This window comes from Equus przewalskii, chromosome 7, assembly GCF_037783145.1.
Source record: "Equus przewalskii isolate Varuska chromosome 7, EquPr2, whole genome shotgun sequence".
In the NCBI taxonomy this organism is placed as follows: Eukaryota; Metazoa; Chordata; class Mammalia; order Perissodactyla; family Equidae; genus Equus; species Equus przewalskii.
In genome coordinates, this window is record NC_091837.1 from 11490971 (window position 1) to 11516498 (window position 25528).

The 25528-nt window shown below is 54.7% G+C and overlaps 1 protein-coding gene across 2 annotated transcripts in view; it reads right to left on the reverse strand.

Annotated features, from left to right (window-relative positions):
* MYO18B (myosin XVIIIB) overlaps positions 1 to 25528 on the reverse strand; it is a 250417-nt gene that overhangs the window by 165852 nt on the left and 59037 nt on the right. For both annotated transcript variants that reach the window (XR_011541781.1, XM_070626960.1), the window contains exons 13-17: positions 14725 to 14898; positions 11083 to 11173; positions 9466 to 9658; positions 6113 to 6193; positions 4016 to 4163 (exon numbers count right to left, since the gene is read on the reverse strand). Coding sequence is in view for 1 of the 2 variants with exons in the window: in XM_070626960.1 (XP_070483061.1) it covers positions 4016 to 4163; positions 6113 to 6193; positions 9466 to 9658; positions 11083 to 11173; positions 14725 to 14898 (687 nt within the window). In the remaining variant the exon portion in view is untranslated. The remainder of the gene's footprint in view (positions 1 to 4015; positions 4164 to 6112; positions 6194 to 9465; positions 9659 to 11082; positions 11174 to 14724; positions 14899 to 25528) is intronic.

Sequence of the window (25528 nt, forward strand, 5' to 3'; positions counted from 1 at the left end):
GACACAGAGGGGACCAGGCAGCCCCCGCCGTCACGGAGCCCACCTTCCCGTGAGGGCGAAGGCGTGACGTCCGAGGGGGTGGCTGCAGCGGGGAAGAGAAAGCGAGTGGGGAAGGGAGACAGGCGGGGGGACGGAGGGGGCGGTTTATTCTTTTACGCAAGGTGGTCGGCAGGCCCCCCAGGAGGCGAGGGAGTGAGTGGTGCTAAAACGTGGCGGAAGAGCGTCCCAGGCAGAAGGAACTGCCAGTGCGAGGGCCCTGAGGTGGGAGCGTGCTTGGGGTGTTCGAGGGGCACCAAAGAGAGCTGTGTGGTTGGAACGGAGCAAGGGAGGAGCAGGGCGGGGCAAGTGGCAGATACCCACAGAGGCCGTGCCGTGTCCCAGGCCCTGGGAGACAGCAGGGGACAACAGCAGGTACGCTCTGCACCCTCGGGGGCTACAGGGTCATCGGGGAACCGGAGCAAGTAAGGCACAGAGATAAGGGAACATTCCAGAGCCCAGAAAGAGCCTTGAAGGACAGACCAGGGAGCTGTGGGGGGACAGCTGCAGACAGGGGTCAGGAAGGGCTCTGAGGGGGAGCAATGGACAATCACTCTGCCTGAGGAGGATGTGCTAAGGCTTCTTGGCACCCATTAGCTCTTCTGTTCTCGCACGAGTCCCGGAGGTGGGTGTGGCCATTCTACAGACAGAGGCCGCGGCTTCCCAGAAGTCACACACATCACAGCGCAGCCATGGAGGAGGGATCCCAGGCAGGTCTCTGGGGTCTGAGGCCTGGGCTTGTCAGGGCTCGGCTTCCTGTGGATCTGGGTGAGCTCCCTCTTCCATCACCACCCCCCAAAATCCCTCCCTTGCTGGGTCCTGGTATCATTCCCTGAGGAGGGGGCCCCTCTCACAGCCTGGAGAGGGGCCGGGGGTCTGCCTGGCCTTTGGAGGGAGGCCTCCCAGGGCCACCGTCCCCTCTGTTCTCGGTGCCTACAGGGCCCTGATCAGTCGTTGGCCACTCCGAGGCCTCAGTGACCCCACTGTAGAGGGGAAGTGGAGCCCACAATGCTTGGCTTGGGCTAAGAGCTCCTCTATCCTCGTTCAGCGGCTGGTAAAGGGGCAGACATACTGCAGAGAACAGAGGCGACCTTCAGAGGACAGAAGTATCGTTGCCAGAGTCCAGACGAGCCCCAGGACCCTCGGGGGTGAGGGACGCCCAGGCTGCATTATGACTTTCCTGGGCCCTAGACACTTGCATTCATGGGTCCCTTCCTCCATAAAAAAAATATTAAAAATTACATTTCATGACTGTTGATATAAAAACAGATTCATATTAATCATACATAAAGACTTCGTCTTAGTTTGCACCCATAACAAACTACCTTGAGGGTTTAAACAACAGAAATTTATTCTCTCACAGCTCTGGAGGCTGGAAGTCCAAGATCGGGGTGTCCCAGGGTTGGTTTCATTCCCAGGCCTCGCTCCTTAGCTTGCAGACGGCTGCCGTCTCCCTGTGTCTTTCCTCTGTGCATGTCCGTGTCCTAACCTCTTCTTATATAGACAGCAGTCACATTAAATTAGGACCCACCCCAAGGACCTCAGCTAACCTTATGACCTCTTTAAAGACCCTGTCTTCGAATGCAGTGACATTCTGAAGTACTGGGGGTCAGGATGTCAACATAGAAATTGGGGGGGGCATACAATTTGGCCCATAAGATATATATATATATATATATATATATATATATGAAAACACTGTATTTGACCTCAAAGTTCATTTTTTGTCCTGCTTTGAACAGAAATGAAAATATTTTTATGGGCCCCTAACAGCACGGGGAGCCCCAAACCCTGCCCCTCCTGTGCCCGGCAGAGAGGCTGGCCCCGGGCCAGTCGCTCGCACAGCCAAGCTCTCTGGGAGTAATCCGGGCAGCAGAGCTCTGAGCTGGGTCCAAGGAGAGCTGCTGGAACCAGCAGATGATGCTGTTGCTTAGAAAATCTCGTCCCGATTCGAGCACAGGAACGCTCCTTGAATGTCCCAGACAGAGGACTCGGTGGGTCCCTCCCCAGGGTGGAGGACACTGCCATCGCCAGCCCGGTGGACAGCAGCACTGAGCTGTCATACGTCTTTCTCCAACTTTTCTCCTAATTTTTATAAACCACTCCAGTCACACGTTCACCCGGATGCGCCACTGAAATTGCACCTGTCTTGATCTCCAGTGACCTCCACGCAGCCACATCAACGACCATTCTTCAGCCACGCCTCACCTGACCCCACGGCAGCACTGAAATCACTTGGTCCCTCCCTCCTCCTACGGCGTCCAGGATGCCACACACCCCCGGCGTCCCTCCTCCCTCCCTGGCCGCTCCTCCTTAGTCTCCTTTGCTGGTCACTCGCCTTGTCCTTGACCCCTTGACACTGGAATGTCCCGGGGCTGAGTCCTTGCCCATCTTCTCTGCCGACCCTCAATAGCGACCTCAACCAGAATCGTGGTCCTCAATCTCCTTCTTCCAGATCCACTTGTCTTATCATCCATCTCCCCTGCCAGGACATCAGTTCCCCGGGTTGGGGGGAGATATTTGTTTTGTTCCGGGACGTATCTCCCTGCCTACGACAGTGGCGGCTCCATATTAGGTGGTCCATAAATATTTGTCGAATGAACCGATGAATGAATGGGCCCAGGACCTGACCACCAAGCGTAAGATCTCGGTGTATCTGCCTTCATAAATGCCTGAGGGCACCCGCTGGGGTGGGGATCACAAGAGGTTTAGATCCAGACCCAGCGTGTTGTGAATCTGACACTGACACTGACACTCCCCCTCAGAGTGATCTTGGACAAGCACATCTAGAAGCATCTCTCTGGAGCTCCGTTTCCTCCTCTTGGGGGGTAAGAATATCGACCTCCGAATGTGTGACAGAATTCGTCTGGACGATATACACAAAGCTCTGTGCACGGGGCCCTGCATGGAGTACAGACAGTGTCCCTCCACCTCCTCAAATGACAAGGATAATATTCCTCTTCGCCATCAGCAGCCTCACCTCATCACCAACACTTGGCAGCCAATAGCGGAGCCCCCCACGTACATCCTCTCACCCAACCGTCGTAGCACAAATTCCGGTGAAGCGGGTCCCCACCCCCGTTGTTCAAGGACACCACCTGAGACTTTTCGAGGTTCGCTCAGGGTCACGCTGATGAAGGTACAGCCGGTTGGACTTGAACTTGGGGCCGACTCATGCCGGATCCCATGGCTTCTGATCTTGATCCAGCTCGTGCCTCCATCTCCCCTCCCCTCCTCCCTCCCACCAACACAACCCATCACCACGTGCCGTGGATCCTACCCCCTAAATCCCTCCCGAGTCAGCCCACCATCCCGGGGCCAGGCCAGCTCCTCCCTCAACCCGCTGGTCACCTTCCTGCCGTGTCTCCACACTGCAGCCCGGGTGAACTTTCCAGAACATGCATCTGGCCGTGTCTCCCGCTGCTTAGAACCCACGGCTTCTCAATGCTCTGGGATTAAGACCAATGTTTTCGGCACAGTTTGCAAAGGCCTCTGCAGCCTGAGCCCAGACAACAACTCCATCTTGTCCTGCACCGTGTTCCCCCTTCTTTGTTGGATTTACCCACGTACATCTCCACCGAGTGCCCCCTGGTCCCCCGAGAAACTAAGTCTGCCTGATGCACACGGCCAAGCGCCACAGTCTGTCATCTCAGGCTCACTGGACACGTATGTGCTTATCTGTTAGTTTCTCCATGGCCTCATCCCCCATCCTCTCTCCTGGAGGACTCGGGCCACATCAGGTTGGTTCACCACCACACAGCAACGTACCCAGCACACAGTAGCTGCTCCGTACGTTTGTTGAATACACGAATGAATAGCAGAAATGAATAAAGGCACACAGGTACGCGCACAGACGTTTCTGCACTCAGACCCTCCCCTCCTCCAGTGCAGGCCTTGTCAGGGATTTTTCTGCAACTGACAAGGACAGATTCCAACTCCCAGGCTGGACTCAGCATCCTTCCCCCCCTTATTTCCTTACCGTCAGCCCCAGCTCCTTTCTTCTCGAAGGCAGCACAGAGACGCTCGAGCACCACGCTGTCACTCGAGCCCTCCACCCGGACCTCCTCATCCAGGACCCAGAAAAGGCCCCCCGCATCCTCAGTGCTTCCTCCAGCTGGTAAGCGGACCTGGCGGGAAACCCAGGACATGTTAAGGAGCCCTGATCGCTGATGGAGGCCAGTCCCCGGCTTCTCTTCCCACCTGTGGGAGTCAGGAATCTGAGTCCCAGGCGTCACGACTCAGATGTGGCAGCCCCGATCCACATTCCTGCTCGCCCCCAGATTCTCAGTGTCGAAACCACAAAACTAACAACCTCTCAGTTACAAGAGGTCCAAATCCTGCCTCTGTCCTCACTTCCTGTGTGACCTTGGTAACTTACTGCACCTCTCTGGGCCTCATGTCCTCCTATGCAAAAGGGAGGCTGGGCACACCTTCCTCAGAGGACCATAGCGAGGATTTATCAAGAGGAAGCACTCTGTAAATTACACGTTTCTAGATACACACAGGCTGCAGGGTATATCTGTGCACAGCCAAACACAAAAGGATTCATTCTATCTGCGTTTCCTCTTAGAAGTCTTTATTTTTTAAACTAAAATCTTGAGAGGAAAAAAAAGTGCCCAAAGAACATTTTAGAGGAGAAGGTGAGCTTGGCTCAACAGCGCAGGCACGGAATTTTAAATCTAGCCACAAGCTGGGTTTCAAACAGTCAGGGACCACTGAGGAAACCTGTCGCTCTGCGGCTGGAAAGCAGAGAAGGGCCTGGAGAGTCTGAAGGGCTTATTCAAGGGCCCACAGTGAGGTGGCCCTTGAACAACCCAAAAAGGCGCCGAGTGGCCCTGGAGGAAATGAGGTGCGTCCCAGGGCGCATGGGACCAGGGGCTTCCCAGGACGTGAGGATTTCCATGCTAAAAGCAGCAAGTGCCAGGCAAACCAGGACAGCTGGTCCCCTAGCTCAGAAACATTGCTCCACCCCACTCAGAGTCCCAGAGAAGAGAAGGACACGTCCAGGGTCCCAGGAGAGGCACAGGGGCAGAACCGGAACTGGACCCCGTACCCTGAGCCTTCCACCTTGGCCCTCTTTACTGGGGTTGAAATCAACAGCCAGCCCGCCCTCAGAAGGCAGCCGTCCCCAGCCCCTGCCCAGGCGTCCTGGGGACACCAGGGCCCTTCCTTCTTCCCGCTGCCTGGGCCGTCCCTTCCAGGGAGGCGGAACCCCCCGAGAGGTGACAACAGGAGAAGGAGCAGGTAACGGTCAGCGGGGCTCGCGGACGAGGGGGCTCTGCGGGCACAGGTGCAGCCCGCCGTGAGCCAAGGCTGGAACGCAGCCCAGCCGACAGGAGACGAGGGACGAGGAAAAGGCAGCCTGTGCGTCGAATGCAGGAGCAAGGCCACCTGCAGCACGCGCCCGGCGCTCTCTGTGCCAGATCTCGTGGACATTCACAGCAACCCCGGGGGCTACGATCGGTCCCATTTTGGAAAGGAGAAAACTGAGGCTCGGAGAGGCGGAGTGACATACCCAAAGTCCCCAAGACTGGATGGGAGCCTGGCGAGTGGAGTGAAATGGCCCGGGGCTGTTCTGGGAGAGGGGTGAGCCGAGCTGCAGGTCGGGGGTCAGCACAGTGCATTCTCGGGATGGAGAAAATGGGTAAAGACTCAGGTAACCCCCAGACTAGCACCTGCCTGCCTCCACGGGAGGTCGGGGGCCTGGACCCAACACTGCCCCCTTTCTCCATCCCCTAGGGACACCTGACCTTTCCCGGCAAGAGCAACTGGTGGCCGCTAGGCCGGGCCGTGGATGCCCCTCGGCTCAGGCCCCAGGCTCCTGGCGTGAGTGCGTTCTCAGACGCAGACTCGGACCTGGAGCAGAGCAGGGGCTCTCAGTGGAGGGATTTCAATATTCGTCGCCCAGGCCACACCTAGTGCAATCAGTGCAGAATCTGGGAGCATCTTTAAAAACCTCTGGGTGATCCTAGGTGCTGACGGCGTCAATAGTAGCTTAAAGGCTCAAGTCTGCCCGCATTTCTATAAAAAGCCTTCTTGGTGTCTGAGAGCCTGGGTTCCCGGGGCCCCGTGTTACCTGGGAGGAACTCTGATCCACCACGGCCACCGTGGTCCCCGGGGACGGCTCCGGAAGGTCAAACTGCACAGGGACACCTTCCTGGAAAGGCAGAGAAGATCAGCGTTAGCTCCTTGCTGAGCTGAGCGGGGTAGAAAACTCCTGGAGGAGGAAAGAGATGTGAGAACTTTCATCCTTGCTCAGCTTTTCGTAAATTATTTTTTAAAATTACACTAAATATACTTAGCATAAAATTTACCATTTTAACCATGTTTAAGTGTCCAGTTCGGTGGCATTAAGCACATCCATCACGTTGTGCAGCCATCACCACCATCCCCCTCCTGAACTTTTCCATCTTCCCAAACTGAAACTTGGTACCCATTAAACCAGGACTCCCCATTCCCCATCCCCCAGCCACTGCGGACCACCATTCTACTTTCTGCCTCCAGGAATTTGACTGCTCCAAGTTCTCATATGAGCGAAATCACACAGTATTTGTCCCTTTGTGACTGGCTTATTTCACTGGGCATGTCTTCAAGGTTCATCTGTGTTGTAGCATGTCTCAGAATTTCCTTCCTTTTTAAGGGCTGAATAATATTCCACTGTGGGATAGACTATGTTTGTTTCTCCGTTCATCTGTGATGGACACTTGGGTTGCTTCCACCTTTCGGTGATTGTGACTAATGCTGCAATGAACATGTGTGAACACATATCTCTTCGAGACCTTGCTGTCAATTCTTTTGGGGATACACCAAGAAGCAGGATTGCTACATCATACGGTAATTCTATTTTTAACTCTGAGAAAACACATACTGTTTTCCACTGTGGCTGCACCAGTTTACATTTCCACCAGTGGTGCATAAAGGCCCCAGTTTCTCCACGTCCCCACCAACACTTGTTATTTTCTCGTTTGGGGTTTTTTAATAATAACCATTCCGATGGGTGTGAGGCAAGATTTCACTGTGGCTTTGATTTGCGTCCCCCTAATGATCAGTGAAGTTGAGCATCTTTTCATGTCCTTATTGGCCATTTGTATATCTTTTGGGGGGCAATACCCATTCAAGTCCTTTGCCCATTCTTTAATCGGGTTGTTTGTTTTTATCGTCACCCTTAGCCTCTGTCAGAGAAGAAAGGCTGTACACCAACATTCCAATAAATCCTGACAGTGTTCATCCTGCGAGGCTGTCGGCAACCAGAGTCAGAGCTTTACCAGGAACCGAGAATTCAGTCCAAACCTTTCTAACATTTATTGTGTGCTGGGCCAAGTGCTGAGTGCTGTGGGAGCCGGCACAAACTATAGATGAGAACAGATGCCATAGAAAAGCAACAAGAAATGTCCAGACAACGCTCCGCACAAAGATGTTCATCACAGTGTTGATTATAATGGCTTAACCGTGGAAATCGCCCAGATGGCCAAAGGAGAGACAAGATCGAATCGGACACAAGCACTGAAACGCACGTTTATGAAGAGCTGTCTAAGTGGAGGGAGAAAATGTGATGGGCAGGATGCTGCGAGGGGAACAGCAGGCAACCAAACCGGGGGGACGGAAGGATCAGAAATCTGCAGGGGAGACAATGTCTGGAAAAACGACTCATATAAAATCAGAGAGCAGGGACAGGGGTGGCCTCTCGATGGTGAGGCGAAAGGAGATGGTGTTTTCTGCTTCTTGACACTGATGGACACTTTCCAGAACTTTTAATAAAGAACAGGTATTACTTTGATGATCAGAAATAAGTGAGATATTTTGGGAAAAAATATGGTAGCTGCTCCCAAACATTAAATGCCTAACACAGGTGCTTTCTATTCTGCTGCATTAAACGCTCAGACAGCCCCGCCGGCAGTGGGTGAAAATGATTATAAACGTAACCCCCTCTCCCCATCCCTGGATCCACACTCTTTGCACAGAGATGCTGCAGCCTCTCCCGCCAAGAAGCGGAACCTATTTCCCACCCTGAGTCAGGGCCCGGCCCTGGACTTGCTGTCACCGATCGAATACAGCAGAAGTGACGCTGCCAGTACCGAGTCTGGATGTCAAGGGGCCCGCACGCTTCTGCCCACTCTCTTGGAACCCTGCCCAGCGCCGAGAGAACAGCCTGGCCTGGCCTGCCGGAGGAGAGAATGGCCCCAGAACACAGACGCGGTGTCCCAGCTGAGGCCCGCCTGGACCAGATCGTGGCCACCTGACCCCAGACACATGAGGGTCCAGCCCAGACCATCAGAGCCACCTACCTGACCAGCATCTGAGCACAGGCACGGGAGCTCTCCCAGCCAGGACCAGAGAGCTACCCAGGCCACCCAGAGACTTGTGAGCAATAAGAGAATGTTATTTTTTAAACCACTATGTTTTGGGGTCATTTCTTATGCAGCATTGTTGAGGCAAACGTAACTGATACAGGAGTATAGCTATTTCTGTTTCACATGTGAAGAAATCTAGGCTCAGAGAGGGTGAGTGACTTTCCTAAGGCCACACAGCCCATAACTGACAGAGTTAGGGTCAGACCCCAGGTCTCATCAAGGTCATTTGTTTGAGAAATATCCATGTGGATGCCCATGTGTTGATTGCTGTGCAGGCTGCAAACAAAGAAATGACCATAACTTCAGTACCCATTATCCTACTGATGAGCATGGTCAGCATGGTCATTTCTAATATTTTGCTATTAGCACTTGCTGGAGTCAAGAGGTCCCCACTCAGGGAGGAGGGAGAAAGTAGATATGGAGGCATCTGGGGGCATTAGCAATGTTCTACCTTTTACCTGGATGGTAGATGCACGGGTGTGTTTGTCTGGGTAAATTCACCGAGCTGTACGCATCTGACTTATGCCCTTTCCTGTGTAAATGTTATATTTCAATTTAAACTTGATTTTTAATGAGAAAAGAAAGGCTGGCAGGCATGTGTCCATGTTTCCCAGAGAAACACAGAGTTCCCAGAAGCAGAACTGCATCTGTGACTTTTTAGCCACGTTCTGACCCAAAAGGCGTGCAAACCTGCGGTCTTCACCCCACAACGGAGCGTGAAGCGCTTCCCACGCTGGGGAAGATGCAGGCTTACGGCTGGAGGAGGCTTCAGCTGGGGGAAGCGGCGACAAGGGACAGGTCGCCCCAAAGAAGGGACGGCTGTGGGAGCAAGGCCTGGGGAGCCCCACGTCCCTGGCGTCTCTGGACCGTAGGGCGCAGGGGCCATGGGTGGGGGCTAGGCGTCCCAGGAAGATGGGGCACAGAGGGCCTGGGGGGACCAGGCCTGGAGCTAAGGTTTCGTTCGCTGTGAGCCCAACAGGAGGAAGCCAACGGTTATGGGAGGACCGGCCCCGCCGTCCCCACGTCTGCCTCCCGCCCGCCGTGAGCCCCAGGGAGGCCCCGCCCCGCCCGGCCGGACCTCCCGGTGTCGCTCCAGCGCCGAGACAAAGGTCAGCCGGTGGAGGAGCAGCTGCAGGCGCTCGTGGGCGTAGTTGTGGCACAGCTCCTCGAAGGTGGCCGCCCGCTCCTTGCCCTGGTGCCGGGGGTTTTGAAAGCCGGGAGGGTCCACCACCGTGATGGAGGCCATGGAGAGGTGGTGGGAGGAGAGGGACCTGGGGAGAGAGACGACATGGAATCTTAGAGCCCCGCCTGTCTCGGCCCCCCACTCGCCCATCACAGCGATGGAGAAGCAGGCTGGGCGGGTTTGGGGACCCAGCAGATCGAGTCTCCAAATCAGGCTCACCACTCACAGGCTGTGTGACTTTGGGCAAGTTACTTAACCTCTCTGAGCATGGCTTTCCCCAACTGTTAAATGATGGTAGGGATGAGTAGGGTGACCCAGGGGCTGCGACAAGAATGGGAGGAGTTGAAGTATGGAAACGGCCTCCCGTGGGCACAGCAGGCCTTCAGGAAATCTCTCTGCACCGGGCCCAGAGTGGAGAAATGACTTGCTTATGGCCATACAGCAAATCAGTTATAAAGTTAGGACTAGAGCCTCCTTTTCTCTCTTGGCAACACATACGATAGAAAAACAATTTTGTTCAGTGCCTCAGTTTACAAAGTTCTTTCAAGCTGTCACCTCCTGGGATCCTCTGATGACGGTTGGTGTGGCCAGAGCAGAGATTGGTGACATCCAAATGCAGGAGTTAAGGGACAGCCCCGTGTGGGCTCCAACTCTCACTCTGCCACAGAGGGGCTGTGTGTCTCGAGATAGTTGCCTGACTTCTCTGAGCCTCAGCTGTGAAAAGGTTAAGGATGGGGCCAGCTCAAAGACTGTGGAGAGGGTTGGATGCGACAAAGCATCCACGCTCTGAACACAGACCGGCCACATGGTCAGTGCCTGCAACGCTCTCTGTGATTATCAGCAGCAGCAGGAGCCACTACAGGTTTCGACGGCCCTGAGTTCAAACGGGAGCTCTTCTCCGTTACCTGCCAGGGGTTCCCATCTATAAAATGGGGCCAAGACGATTAGCCCCACACAGACACGGGTGAAGATTAAGTCCACTAACGTCCAGGAAGCCAGACGCCTCCTGGGTGCACGTCAAAGCTGGGGTGGAATACGTTCGTTCCACGGCTGCTGGCCCCAGGACCCACACCGCGCAGCAGCCGCCCCCGTGGGCTGACGGCCTCGCCGCCAGCAGTGCGCTCCCACCTCCAGCACCCCTGCCTCCGCCCACAGGGACCCCCGTGGTTTCTAGATAACGTGTCTGTTCTCTCGGATGGTCCCTGCTCCATCAGCGCCAGAGCGAGTTGATTCTGCATCCGCAGCGACCCTGGAGAACCTGGCTGCTCCGTTGCCACGTCCTGGCCTCATCCCTTTAAAAGGATGCTGGAGCCCGATTACGCGTCCTGCTCCCCAGAGGAAGGGGAGGCTGGGGAGGCGAGGTGATCGCCTTGGGTGGCCAAGGCGAATTTAAACCCCACGCCATCTGGTTTGAAAACCCACTCTCTAGCTCAAAACCCTGCCCTGTACTTGGGCTCCTGCGTCCATCTGCAAAGAGGCCGACTTTGTGCCGAGGGAAAAGGCAGCCGTTACCTGTTGATAAGCGAGACCACGACAGCAAAGAGCTCCTGGTACAGGCCCGAGGCCATCCCCTCCACACACTCCACGCCTGTCATCTTGAGCCCTGGGCGGGAAAAGGGGAAGGGTCAGCATCCTGTGGTCAGGCCCTCGCCTGGGGCCAGGGACATCACTCCAGAGGCATCCCTACCTGCCTCAGAGAACCGCCCTCCTTCACACACATCCCCCCACGGCTGAAATGACTCCCTCATGTTCTCAAGACCAAGAACAAGTGTCTTATCAGGACCTAGAGGATCCTGGGTAACCTGGCCGTAGATTCTCTCCAACATGCTCTCCTGCTCACCCCATGGGGCCCAGCTGTGTCACCTCCTTAGGGAAGCCTGCCTTGACCACTACCCCATGAGGCCAATTCCCAGCTCTACCTTGCTTCTTTTTTTTTTTTTTTTGGCGAGGAAGATTAACCCTGAGCTAACGTCTGTTGCCAATCTTCCTCTTTTATGCTTGAGGAAGATTTCCCTGAGCCAACATCTGTGCCAATCTATCTCCATTTACATGTGGGACACCGCCACAGCATGACCCAATGAGCACTATTCAGGTCCGCATCCAGGGTCTGAACCTGTGAACCCCATCCCGCCAAAGCAGAGCATGAGAACTCAACCACTCCACCACCAGGCCAGCCCCCTGCTTCTTTTTCAAAAAAATTAATTAATTTTTTTTAATTGAGGTGTGATTGACATACAAAAAGCCGTACCTCCCTATGTGGCAGACACATCCTGATGGGTTTGACGATCGGCATACGTCACTATAAGCAACGGCATGAGATAACCATCACCTCCAAACGCTTCCTCTCTCCCTGTTTGTGTGTGTACATTTGTGATTGGAACGTTGAATGAAAGATCGACCCTCTTAAGAAGTGTGGGAGTACACGGCACGGGCTTGTTAACTAGGGCCTGCTGCACGGGAGATGGATCCCCCTCCTGACTCGTCTGCTCTCTGGGACTTGCTCATTTTGCATAAATGAAACCGTGTGCCTTTGATCAGTCTCTCCCGTTTCCCCGGCCCCCGGCCCCTGGTAACCGCCATTCTCCTCTCTGTTTCTGTGAGCTTGACTGCTGTAAATTCCTAACAGAAGCAGGATCCCGTAGTTTATTTCTCAGCCATAAAAAGGAAGGAAATCCTGCCATTTGCTACAATGTGGATGAGCTTGGCGGACATTATGCTGAGCGAAAAAAGCCAGACATGGAAGGACAGATGGACTCTGTTTTCACAGCACTGACCACAGCACATCTCTCCTGGTTACTAATTGACTGTGTCTCCCCACCCGGCTGGGAGCGCCCTGGGGATGGGGACGGTTTCTGGGTTTCTGGCTTTCAAACCCCCAGAGCGTGACAGGTAGCAGGTCCTCAGCAAATGTTGGTTGTTCCCTCTTTTGGGAGGGACATTTGGCAATTTTCTATCGAAAGCCATCAAAGGTTCATATACTTAGACTTAATAACTTTGCCCTTGGCTTTTATTCTAATAAAATATTCAGAGGAACAAAGATTTCTGGGGACATATGTTCTCCCGATTGTTGCTTAAATTGGCGAAAATCGCTTTTTCGAGACAACTTGAATATCCAACAATAGCAAATGGGTTAGCTAATTTGCAGTGCTCCGTGCAAAGGCACGCGGAAAGTCAGGTAGAGAAGAACACCGACTGAGATGGCAAAGCTCCCCCCCTGTAATGGTGGGAGGGATGAAAACCTTCGCAAACTATTATTATAGTTGTGGGCTCAATTTTGTTTAAACACACACGCTCGCTGGTCCCCCTGAAACAGCCTGCCTTGATTAGGGTGCATTGAACGAAGTCAGGTGAGGAGCCAGGAGACCAGATCACAAATCCTGACCCTTAGGTTTTGGTTCCGTCCCCAGAATTGAAAACAGCTTCCAAATCTGCCCGCACTGGCGCCTGGAGAAATCGTTGTGCTGGTACATTGCAGGCAGCCTGCTGCCGCCCCAAAGCACTCCCCACCCCTCTTCTAACTCCACCCCCACCCTGGGCCGTTGCTAGGCAACCCACAGCCTCCCAGCATCTCCTGAACCCGCTGGTCCCCTGCCTGCTTAACCTCCACCCCGGAGACCTTGGCCTGAGAGGTTGACTCGGCCTCACAAAGCAGTGTGTGCTCGTGTCTGTGCTTGTGTGTGTGTGGTGGCTGTGCACATTTGCCTGGGGGGAGAGTGTCTGTGTCCATGGAGGTGGTATGTGTCTTGAACGTGTTTGCGAATGTGTGTGGTGTATGCACGCGTCTGTGCATGTGTGGTGTGTATCCATGGTCACGTGTTTGGTGTTTGTGTGTGTGAATGTGCGTGCACGTAGGTGCCTGTGTGTGCATGTCTGTGTCCTTTTGTGTGTGCCTGTATAGGTCTGTGCACAAGTGTGCAAGTGTGTGGTGTGTGTCTGTGCAATTATATGTATGTGTGTGTGTGTGTTGTGTGTCTGTGCACATGAGCATGCTGTGTGCGTGGTTGTGCACATGTGTGTCCCTGTATATGCACACATGTGTGTGTGTGTGTGTGTGTCAGAGGACAGCTACATCTAGAGCTGGAAGGAAGGACACAAAAGGCCAGTGACATCAGCCATCAAGCCAAAGTCTCTGGAATATGGAGCAGCTCCAAGGACCCAAGGGGCCTCTAAGAGCTTTGCCCCAAAACCAGAACTCACCACAGTCCCGCCCACTACCCCCAGGCTGTGGTCTCCGGGAGAGCTCCCCTTAGAGTGCACTTGGAGACCCCCAGGCTCACAAGACACCCCTGCCCCGCCTTGTGCAGCCAAGCATCTGGCCGGCAGCGGCTGCAGACATGGGGCCCAGCAGACCCCAGGAGGTGCGGCTCCAACTCCTCCTGCCTTCCCCACGTCAGTTCAAAGCATCCGCATTCCTCCGCTGCCCAGGCTGAAATCCTGGAAGCCCACCTGGTCCCTCGCTTCCCCCAGGACCCACGCCATCCTCTGTGATTGTAAACCAGACCTTGAATGTGTCCACCTCGCCCCGTCTCTTCCACCACTTCCCTTGTCCACCCACCACCCCTCTGACCAGGGTGACTTGGTTAGGTTCCTAATGGCTCTCCTTCTCCCACTCATTCTGCAATCTTCCTCCAGGCTGAGCTTCAGAAAGAACAAGTCAAGTCATGCCATTCCCCTGCTTACACCCCTCCATGGCTTCTCATCGGTGTGAGCCTAAAAACTCCAGTTGACAGACTACTCCATGAACTGACCCCACCTCGCTCTCCAACCTCATCTCCTACTGCCCTCCTAGCCGCTCCGGCCATCCTGCCCCTATTTCTGTTCCTCACACTGGAAGGCTAGTCTTCTCCCTACAGAGCAGGGGCCCAGCATATGGGAAAGTGTTGACCCCTGGGGGCTGCCGACAATGTCCCCTCTTGGCAGCACAGTGCCCCCCGCCAGGTTTCAGCAGCCTTTGCAATCGCTGGACGGACCATGAGCCCCTGTGCAGGTGGGCCCATGGCCAGTCCCACCAGCAGTGGCCTCCCTCGCACTGACAATGTCCACTTATGGTAGAGCCTTGATACATCCCTGACGGACAGGTGAGAGAACGCTGGAGTGCCCCAGGGGCTGGCCCAGCGGGGACCCGGCCCACCCGGGGAGGTAGCAGCGTGGTACCTGAGCTGGTCTCCTCGTCCTCAAGGCCCCGCCGGTTCGGCCCACTCGTCACCTGCTCGATGATCTGTCTCAGGTGGTGCTTGAAGGTGGCCGCGTTCAGCTCCTCGTACTCACAGCCCAGGGCCTCGGCTGCACGGTTCGCCCACTCGAACCTCATGAACTGCTTCCGGCCCACTGCACAGGGACAAAGCAGACGCCGGTGGTGAGGTCCCGGGGATGGGCCAGGTGGGCCTCCAAGGGGACCTCAGAGAATCTCTCCACCTCCCAACCTCGGCAGGAGCCTGAACAACTGCCCGGGCCCGGGCCTGGGCCCTGGGGGATGACCCCCGGGTGATGGCCCCAAGGCAGGGCTCAGCTTTCTGGAGCAGACACGTTTATTCCTATTCCCTGCCATTTGCATTGTCCCCTTTTTGGAAGCAATCAAAATGATCATGGGGAACACGCTAATTGTGGAATTGGGGAATGGTTAGTAAAAGTAGGATTTATCCACCCACATACCCGTCTCTCTCTCCATCCACCCATTCACCACCCGCTGCCACCCGCCCACCTACCCATTCAGCTACCCACCCAGCCACATGTCCAACCGTCTAACCCCCCATCCACTTCTTCAGTACAGAGTTACTGAGCTCCTGCTACGTGACAGGCACTGTGTTAGCCGCTGGGGAATCTGGGGTGAGCAAGACAGACAGGGTGTCTGTCCTCAAGGACCTTACAGTCTATTGAGGGACTGAGACAATAAACAAGTAAAATAGATAAATAAGACTCTCAGGCGATAAGGAGACCCCTCCTCTAAGGAGAAAATCGAACCGGGTGACAAGATCAAGAGAAACCGAGGGAGTTGCTAGGGATCTACGGTGGTCAGAGAGGGCTCTGTCTGAGGCCATGATGTTGTTGGAACCGGGTTATGAAAAGTGAGAAGGAGCTGGCCACATAAAGAACCAAGGAAGAGCTTTAGCGGTAGAAGGAGGAGGCAGTGCAAAGGTCCTGTGGCAGAAATGAGCACGGTGTGTTCGAGAGATGCCAAGAAGACAAGCGTGGCTAAAACATCAGGGGAAGAGGAGAGGAAACAGATGAGGCTGAAGAAGCAGTGGGGAGCCAGTCCACGGACGATTACAAGCCCATTTAAGATCAGGAACGAAGACTTTGTGCAATATGGATGACGCTTGCAGTCGAAAGTTAAATGAAAAGCAAACTGGAAACCACACCACAGTATCCTGTCAACCATGTAAATTATTCTAAACGCTGTCAAAAACAGTAAAAAAGGAAATATACCCAAATCTGAACAATCACAGCTGGGTCTGGGGGGTTTTGGATTTTCCACATTTTCTACGGTGGTTGTGCACCAATTCTGTAATTCAAATAAAAAGTAAATAACTTGTATGAAAACAAATAGTGCCATCCTTAAATAATTTTCTCCCCTCTCTTATCTTCCTGTAAATGCATTTCCTTCTCTGAAACAAGAACCACACCTGCCGAGAGATTTCCTAATCTATAGGGAAGAGATCGCGAGGGTCCCATCCTTCATGCAGAATCTACCTGGTTTATGGCAAAATCAGAAATTTGGACAAAGCCTTTATCTGGGACTTTGACACGAGGACGAGGAGCTCTGGCCCCAGGTCACTGGGGACCATAAATAGCCACTGCTCACTGAGGTCCTCCTGTGTGCCACTTAGCACCGACCGTCACAAGAACGTTATTTCATTGCCTCCATTTTACAAATCACTCCCATCTTACCGACGACAAAACTGAGACTCAGAGAGGTCCTGTGGCTAATGAAAAGTCCCACCACTTTAAAAATGATGATGGTGGCCATGATAACAGTTACCACCCGTTGACCCCATTTTATCCAAGACATCATCTTCGTTCAGCTCCTGGCTTTTGAAGTCAGGAAGCTTGCGTTAGAGCTCCAGGTGTGACAGGCAGAAAAGGCTCAATAAATGATAGTTGCAATTCGTTAGTATTATTATTAATCATCACGAGAGTCCTGGAAAGCGGGATGATCATTCCCATTTGATAGACGAGAAAACAGACTCAGAGAAGTCACCAGAAGTCAGACTAAGTGGAAGAGCTATTATTTCCCCAGAAGCAATCCTCCAAACGCCGCCTTCAGGAAATGTACACACATCCTTGGGATCCAACCTCGGATAAGACTTTCTTTCAAATGCACTCACTTATCTTTTTCACGTAAATAAATACACCTTGAAAGGAGGTGTTATAGCATCATCTTAACCGAGAACCCATTGGCTGGAGGAGGTCATCAAAAGAAGGTGACCGCTGGTTGACCTGTGAGCTGGCCCCAGGCAATCAGAGACTCCTCGCGGGCTCCCTTGTCCTTGAAACGGATGTTCTGTCCATCCTTCCCACAGTGGGAGCCGTCGTCGAGGACGCCGCCTTGAGAGAGCGAGGTGTTCCTGAGACCATCTGGACCGCGCACATGACTGAGCCCAGCGGAGGCCTCCGTATAAACTCTTCAGATTCCAGCCGGCGGACGCACAGATCCACTCATCTCGCAAAGCTCCCCTGCTCATCAAACCTGCCGCCCACCCGTCTGGAGTGGCCTGCCTCTTCTTCCATCTCTCCTTGCCCTCTGTGTATGGAGGCCGGTTTGCAAACCAACACCGTTACAACTTGTGACAAATAGAAGCAGAAAATAAATACAATATGAGCACAAAAATATCCTTAGCTTCTAAGTAGACACAGTTACGTGGGAGCCTGAGATCTGCTCTCTCTTCGTTAAAAAGGCAGACTAGTGAGCACTAGAGAGAGGCATTGAAGACCACCAGCAATGAAGGGGACTTCCTTCACCCTGGGCGGGGGCTTGAAAGTGAATTAAATAGGCGGCAAGTTTCTAGGGGGCGATGTCCTGCCCCGACAACCCTCCACAGCCGCTCTCTGAAATAATATCCCACCTCCACCTGCACGGACCTTCTGTGGCCTCGTCGAGCCAGGGGGACATCATGAAGGGAAAGAGGAGCAGTGAAGGGACTCGGCCGGACTCTAAACCCTGCCTCACTTAAGGGGGATATTTCCAGGCGCAGCCGAGCAGCATCCTGCCGGGGAAATCCAGGAGGCACACGGGCAGCTGTGCCAGGAAAAGCATTTCTGCTTCCAGCTCCCTGGAAGGCTGGCCAGCGCCCAAAATCCAACCCGAGGGTTCCTCCTTCTTTGTCCAGACACAGGTAGGGGCCAAAGCCTTCTCGATGGAGGCTGGGAACCCTGAGGGGGCATCTGAGGCAGGGAGAAAGGGAACTGGACAAGAGCGTGGACGCTGGACCAGACAGCATCTGGGTCCATGGGCGTTTCTGCCATTTCCAGTTGTCAGTCTTTGGGCCAGTCACACAGCGTTTTTGAGCCTCAGTTTCCTCGTCTGTAAAATGGAGTCATAAAGCCTCAAACACCTCTTCATAGGGCTGCAAGGCTGTCTATCCGTGGCTTCACCAAGAGGATTTGTGGGATGGATAATGAATTGGTGCGCTTCTGACGCAGCTCACCCCCCAGGAATTCTGCGCCCCCTGAGGTCATTTCTCCCCCATGGAAAGGTGGACACGTTGGGCTCAGCATCGCCCACCCAGCTACCGCAAATCCAGGGACAAAGCTGTCCTCTGAATGCCACCGAGGTTGGAGATTCCAGTACAAGTGAGGTTCTTGTACACGGACGGCTCCTTTCCCACAGCCATTATCTAACCAACAGGAACAGCCACGGAGCGCTGAGCGCGCACGGTGTCAGACACTGCTCCGTGATTCCCTGGCCTCACCCTCTTTACTCTCATAAAACCGTCTGAGATAATTCACAGATGCGGAACAGACTCGGTAAGGTCTAGTTTCTTGTTCCAGGTGGAACAGGGCGTGAGTGGCAGAGCGGGATCCCCACCTCGTGCGCTGATCTCAGACCGTGCAGTAGCCACGTGCTGTTCCACATGAGCAGACATCTGTGTGGTCACTGCTCTATCTGGAACAGAACTGGCACCAGGAAGGGCTCAACAAACAGTTGTGAAATGAGTGATTCAATGAAGGAAGGAATCAACGAAGGAATGAACGCTTCTTGCTGATGGCCAGCCCTGCCCACCCCCCAGCCCCTGTGATCCAAGATTTGGGAGCGAGAACCTCTCTGTTCCCCTGCCCCCAAGGGACCAGCCATCGGAAACTTAGAGATGGCCTTCTCGAACAGGAAAGATCAAATAAAAGATAAAACTGAAGCGAGAGAGGCAGAGAGACACAGAGAGGGAGAGGTCACGAGACAGAGATGGAAACGGAGAGACAGGACGGGGCCAGCTCCTCCAAGGGCGCTCCGTGGAGGTTTGTGCATTTTTCCTGCCCCCAGCCTGCTCCAGAGGCAATCAACACACTCTATCCAGGAGACAAAGAGGCTGTGCCCAGAACGATCCCAAAGCTAAATGCAGAGATCATTTCCCGCTTGTGCATTTGGCCGCCAGCCATTCTGCCGGTCGCTGGTGGCAAACAGGAGCCCATGGCCGGTGCACCCGCGGGGCGGCTCTGCAACAGGCGTCCCACGCAGGACGTCTAGGGACCCTCCGCCTCTCCTTCTGCATGCATCACTCAGGACACGAGATGCTGACTGGTAGGAAAGGGCCCCTGGCCACTCACCAGTCACCCCTCCTCTGTCTCACCCACTCAAGCAAAAACACCTGAATGCAAATGCCCAAGAGTATTATAAAGGCGACCTCAATATCACAACATCGGCCAGCAGCATGTCCTGCGCACGCGTGACATGCCAGGCACTGAGCTGAGCTCTGAACACACGCCGCCTCCTTCAACCCTCCTGCAGCATCAACATCCCCACTGGACTTACGAGAAAACAGAGCTTCCGAGAGGGCGACCCTCCAAGGGCGCGCAGCTGGTGAGCGGCAGAGGCCGGATCTGAACTCAGAACTCCTGACCCGGCACTCAACACCCTGACCACGGCGCTGGGCAGAGGGGCCTCCTCTCATAAAGGGGCATCGTCCTAGGGTCAGAGTCTAAGGAGAAACATCACGAGCCCTTAACATTTCCCTTGAGAACCTCTTAAATTGCCCAGAAGGTACGGGATGGTAGCATGCTTCCAGGAGTCCAGCACAGCAAGCTTTCCCCCATGGGACACGAGAGGAAGTGGTGACTTGCCTTTAGGGACCACGACATAAGAAAAAATACGCGTCTGTCACTGCTAACCTCTGCCCTTGTGTGTGTGGTTGGACTTCTATAAATACAATCCACATAGGATGGGACCACCCACCCTTGAATCTGCTCTACATTAAAAATTATTTGCCAATACCAATTCTATTATTATTCTTAATGACCGATGGGCCGTGCATCTTGCCATGGCCTGGAGGACGCACCCCTGAGCATGTCTACACTGAGCGGGAGGATGGTTGGGCTACCCGGGCTGACCTCCCAACCACCTTGCAGGGTCTGCAGGCTGAGTGTTGCTAAGCCTGATGTTACAGCAGAGGCCATCAAGACACAGAAAGGGATATCGCCCAGCCCCAAGTCACATAGCATGCAAATAGCTGAGCTGGAACTCGAGTCCAGGTCGCCTGACCCCCCGGGCCAGGGGCACAGGGTTAGGAGTGGCTCTGGCACCCCCACATATCCCATTTAGACTTGGCTTGAGCATACGCATGGGCTGAGGTCAATCAAGAGGAAACGGGGACAGGCTTCAGATGGCAACATGGCGGGTGGACCCGGACCGAGCTGTCACTGCTCCCCCATGTTCCCCCGGGCCCCACTGTGCTCCCTGATGCAGAGGGCACTCTCTCGAACTGCACTTGCTCAGGCGGAGAGCAGGCTGGGAGCGCCACAGAATTCACATCCCCAGCCCTGAACCAGCGACAACGCCCTTCGAATGGGATAACTCGGGTGCGTGCTCTCTGCTGACCCCCAGAGGTCCCTGGAGGGATGGAGCCCCAGGTGACCACATAGGTCACTGGCCTGATGACACCCTCTTTGTGGCTGCCTTCCAGCCCCGCTTCCCGTCCTCAAGTCCCTCCCAGCGCTCCCTGGCATCGCCTCCCACAGGAAGGTCTTGCCCTTGAACCCTTGTCCCAGCAGCTGCTAAGGCTCAGAGAGAGCCTCACACTGAGCAAGGTTTGGCTCGGTTCTCGCTTCAATTCTAGAAGCCAAGAGAAGGTTCTCTGAAAGGGAGCCAAGGTCTCCGCACACTGCTTTCTTTCCATCTCTGTCTATTCCTCAGAAGCCACCGTCACGTCTGGGCGAGGCCCGGCTCCAGCCATGTGCTCCCAAGGACAGGGCTGAGTCAGAAGCTCTCCAGGGGGTGGAAAGGGCATGTACCATATCAATTCAGTCTCTGCTTGCTGAAACAAGTTTCTTAGCTGCAGGACTTCTCAGAGCCTTGAAAGGATATCTTACAAATCTCCAAGAAGGGAAGTTCTATTCAGACTTATTTGGCCTCCAAATGCTTTCATAGAGCAGCTTGCAGGTCTAATGTCCCGGGAGACACTAGTTTAGGAAATACCGGTTTAGATGAAAGAGCTCTCAACTAACCAGGTGACCCTGGGCAAACCACGTCACCCAAGTCACTTGCCCAAGGTCACAGCATCAGTAAGAGGCAGGCTGGGATTTGAACAGAGAACGAACAAAGGAGAAAGGAGAGAAAGAAAAAAAGGAAGGAGCAAGAGAAAGGAATGGAACTGCAGTTTCTGAGCTGCTCAAAGCCACCTGCAAAGGCAGATTTGTCCCTTTGCGCCCAATACAAAAAAAGGGAGAGAGGAGCCCATGACAGGACTGTTTTCCCCCACGGGCCATGAGCTCAACTGCCATCAACTACTGTGGGCTCCTGCGTTTATTAATAACCGAGTTGTTTCTCCTTCCAACAATAGCCGCGCCATTGTTGAATGACTGAACGTTACGTGACTTATTTAGAACGCTGGTGCGTCTAGCTCACAAGTCTTCTCGCAGACGCTCACCATTCGGAGGCTGGCAAGGAAGGAGGCCACCTGCCGGGAAGAGAGAAGCTGAAAGGGCTGGAGATGCTGCAAGAAAAGGCAGCGCTCCGGAAACACCGCCCCCGTCCAGATCTCACTTCCGCCGCTTCGAGCCCCAGGATGTCGGGAAAGTGACATCCGCTCTCGGAGTCTCAGTTTCTTCTTCTGTAAAATGGGAATCTATCCCCACAGAGTTCTGGTGAAGCATCAGTGAGGTTATTGGGCAGATCACTTAGCACAGAATCCGCTCAGTAAATGTCGACTCTTGCAGTTGTGATCGCACCCTGAGATTTCCGCCCGGGGACATCCAGTAAAGGTCTATTGTTGGGATCATAGAAGATGCAACCCTCTTAGAGGCCAGAACTTCCAGTCCCTTCCTGCTTCTTATGGCTCCTGCCTGTCCCTGTTATCCCCAGGTGCCATGCAGCCCCACAAACCTGAATATATTGTTTCACCTGTCTGGCTTTGGAGAAAGTTGCCATCTGCCCCAGGGCCTTTGCCCGTCTGCACAGTGAGTGCCCACTGTAAGGCCTGGCCAACAAGCCGTCTATAAATTGCTGCTGAGTTGCTCATAATCCTACATGAGTCACTGCCCGCACCCTAAGAGCTGGAACGACAACTCATAGACGCCTCCCAATGTGCCAGGGAACGTGAGCAGGTTTTCTGGAACAGAGGGCTGGTTGGACAGACCAGGTGGGGCAGCATCAGGTTAAACCCAGAAGAATGGGCTGCTTTCCTGAAGGACTTCTCAGAACCTTGAGAATGCCAATGTGCATTGGAATTTACAAGAGAAAGGGAGCAGGGGGATGGGGTCTCCTGAACTAAATCGATCAAGAGGCTGGAGGGGAAAGGCTGACGTGGCATCTTTGGGATGGGGGGGAGGGATGGTGAAAAGAACTGGAGGCTGGACATCCAGAGACACCTTCAGCCTGGCTGCAGGGCCTCAAACAGGAGATCTCACCTCTCGGAGCCTCAGTTTCTGTATCTGGAAAATGGGGTGACTCTTCTCCCTGCGGGTTGCTCTAAGGATGAAATGAGACAGTGGATGCGAAGCTGCCTGGGAGTGTCCCCAGAGCGGGTGATCAGAGCCGAGGAGCAGAGTCACCAGGGAGACCTCCGCTGAAAGGCGTCCCTCAGTCCCTCAGGGGCACTGCAGAACAAAGCCTGGGGGTGGGGCCAGCAGCACCCCTGTGAGGGACTTGCTGAGGCCCCATAGCTAGTGAGGCAGAGCCAGGGCCCAACCCAGCCCTGGGTGGCCCCCCGTCCAACGCTCCTGCCACATTCAACTGTCCCTCACCGCAGCAGGCTGCACCAGAGTCACTCAACCTACAAAACTGTCCCCTTTGAGGCTGTTTCCTGGGGCCCCAGGGAAGCCCACGACAGCTGGTGCTCCAATGTGCTAAGCACTTAGTCTCATGGATGCAACAACCACAGGAAAAGGTCCGAGGACTGATTCCATTCCTCGATGATGCCATGGACCATGCAACAGAACGTGGCATAAAGAACAGGGGGACAGGCTCCCAAGACAGAACTCCCAGGCACAGTTGGGCCCCTCCCCTGCCCTCGTCCATGACCTTGGACAGCTTGCTCTCTGAGCCTCCACTGTCTCAGCCACAGACCGGGTCAGGAGCAGTCAACGGAGTAATCCACACACAGCACTTAAGTCACGCCTGGCGGAGAGTGGATCCTCAGCCAAGAGTGACCATCAGTGATTCCATCATCATCGTGCTCGCCATCCTGTCCTCAGCAGCGTGGCTGTGCTTGGTCTCTGAGCGGTGGGTGCAGATGTTCACAGCAGAGTTCTCACGGAGCCCCGGCTGTCTGCCCTCCCACAACAGGTTAGTGTCTCTGCTGATCAAGGATAAAAGAGACCCCACAGAGCATCTGGTCCACCCGCACTGGGCAAGTCCTTGCCCCTCTCTGAGCCTCAGTTTCCTCATCTGCAAAATGGGATAACAGCACCTACCACCCCCCTACACAGGATTGCTGAGACGGCCAAAGATCTTAGAATAGTGCCTGGCATGTAAGCACTGGATAAACATTAGCTGCTGTTATGTAGGCGAAACAGAGGCCAGGAGGAGGGCAGAGGCCTTTGCAGGGCCGCCCAGCAGGGCAGTGGCTCAGCCAGTCTGAACTGGTCCTCCAGGTGGTCCAGCCTCCCCGCCCCACCCTCCCAAGGCTCGGGGCTACCAGCGAGCCCTGGCTTCCAGCATCAGCCACTCCAGGGTTCTGTGGGTTTTTTAATATAATTGTTTACATCCCAGAGCAGCCATTCCAGCTTAATGAATGAGTTCAATATGCTCAGAAAACGCAGAATAAATCTTTGCTTGTGGCCCAGAATAGGCCCGGCCACACCAGCTGTCAGTCAAGGAGCCAAGCCGCCATCCAGGGTGGAGGATGCGGAGCTGTGGCCTCGGGAAGCCAGGCAGTGGGACGGCGCCCAGGAGGGGACAGGCCTCAGGGGTGCTGGGTCTAAGGACAGATCAATGAAACCTCCGGGCTGTGGGGCCACGTGGTAATCCTGTCTTATCCCCACAGCGCCAGTGCACGGACCTCAGGCTGGTGCCTTGTGGACGCGAACACAGAGGCCCCAGGCCTTGCTCAAACCACCACACCTTTGCTCACAGAGGTCCCCATGCCTGCACCACCCTCCCCAATTTCCTCCCAGTTTGGGAGATTCAGCTCAAGGATCCCAGGCCCTAGGACCCCTTAGATGAGGCTGCCCACTCTGAACTTTGGGTGTCTCCTGCTAGAATTTTCTCTTAGCATCACCAATGCACTTGTCTGGGTCAATCTTCCTTGATTGGACGGAAATTTGGTCTTAGAAAGTGAGGATGGTGTCCCAGGGCAGCCGAGGGCCTGTCCCAACAGGCATAGAGGAGACGACAAGAAAGGAGGAGAAAGAGAGAGAGAAGGAGGGAGGAAATGAAAAGGAGAGAAGGAAAGACGTGAAGGACGGGGAAAAGGATGAAGACGGCGGGGGAGGGGAAAAAGGAGAGGCTGAGCAGAGTGGACACACAACGACCAGAGAATCGGAGACTCAGATTCCAGTCCTACCTCCCCTACAGCCATGCTGTGTGACCCTGAGCAAGTCCCCTCCCCTCTCTGGGCCTCAGTCCCTGCCCTGACAAAGAGGGGCTCAGGCCTGCCCATCCCAGCCCCTCCTCAGCACGTGGATTCCCAGCCGGGCAGGGACGTTCACAGGTCAGGCAGAGGGGCCATCCTCCCAGGCATCTGCGACCACGCAGGGAGGTGTCCCCCTGGCAGCCGAGGCTGTGGGAGGCCGAGCTTGCCGTCCCTCCAAGGCCCTCTGCACAGAAAAGCCATGGAGGCCAGGCCGCAGCTGCCTGCTCCTCCTGACTCGCTGACTCTTGACGTCCCTTAACCCAGAGCCGGAAGAAATGGGCACGGCTGGTCCCAGCCAGCGGGGCCCAGCCACCAGCCCTAATCAGCACTCGTGGGAAAACTGCATACTCGGAGCCCCGAACGCCCTGTGACAAGGGAGCCGTCCGTCTCATTAGGGGCACGGAGCCGCTGGGAGTGTGGGAGAAGCCCCTCTAAGTTGGAGGAGAGCGAGGCAGGGGGCTGAGCCGCCACAGTGAGGAACCCCCGCATGGGAGCCTGGCCTCGACCCCTTGGAGCCCTGCAGGCTTCACTTCCAGAAACAGCAGTGAGCTCGGAAAAGCAAAGAGAGGGGAGGCCAAGCGTCCGTTTTGGGGTAGTGGACAGAAGCGGCAGCCCCAAAGTGGAGGCCGCAGGTCTATTTGAAAACGCCAAGCCTTCCTCAGACCCCCAGCGACCCAGTGCATGGCAGGCAGAAGGTCCAGCTTTGTGCCCCTTAGAGCTGTGTGACCCTGAGTTAGTGG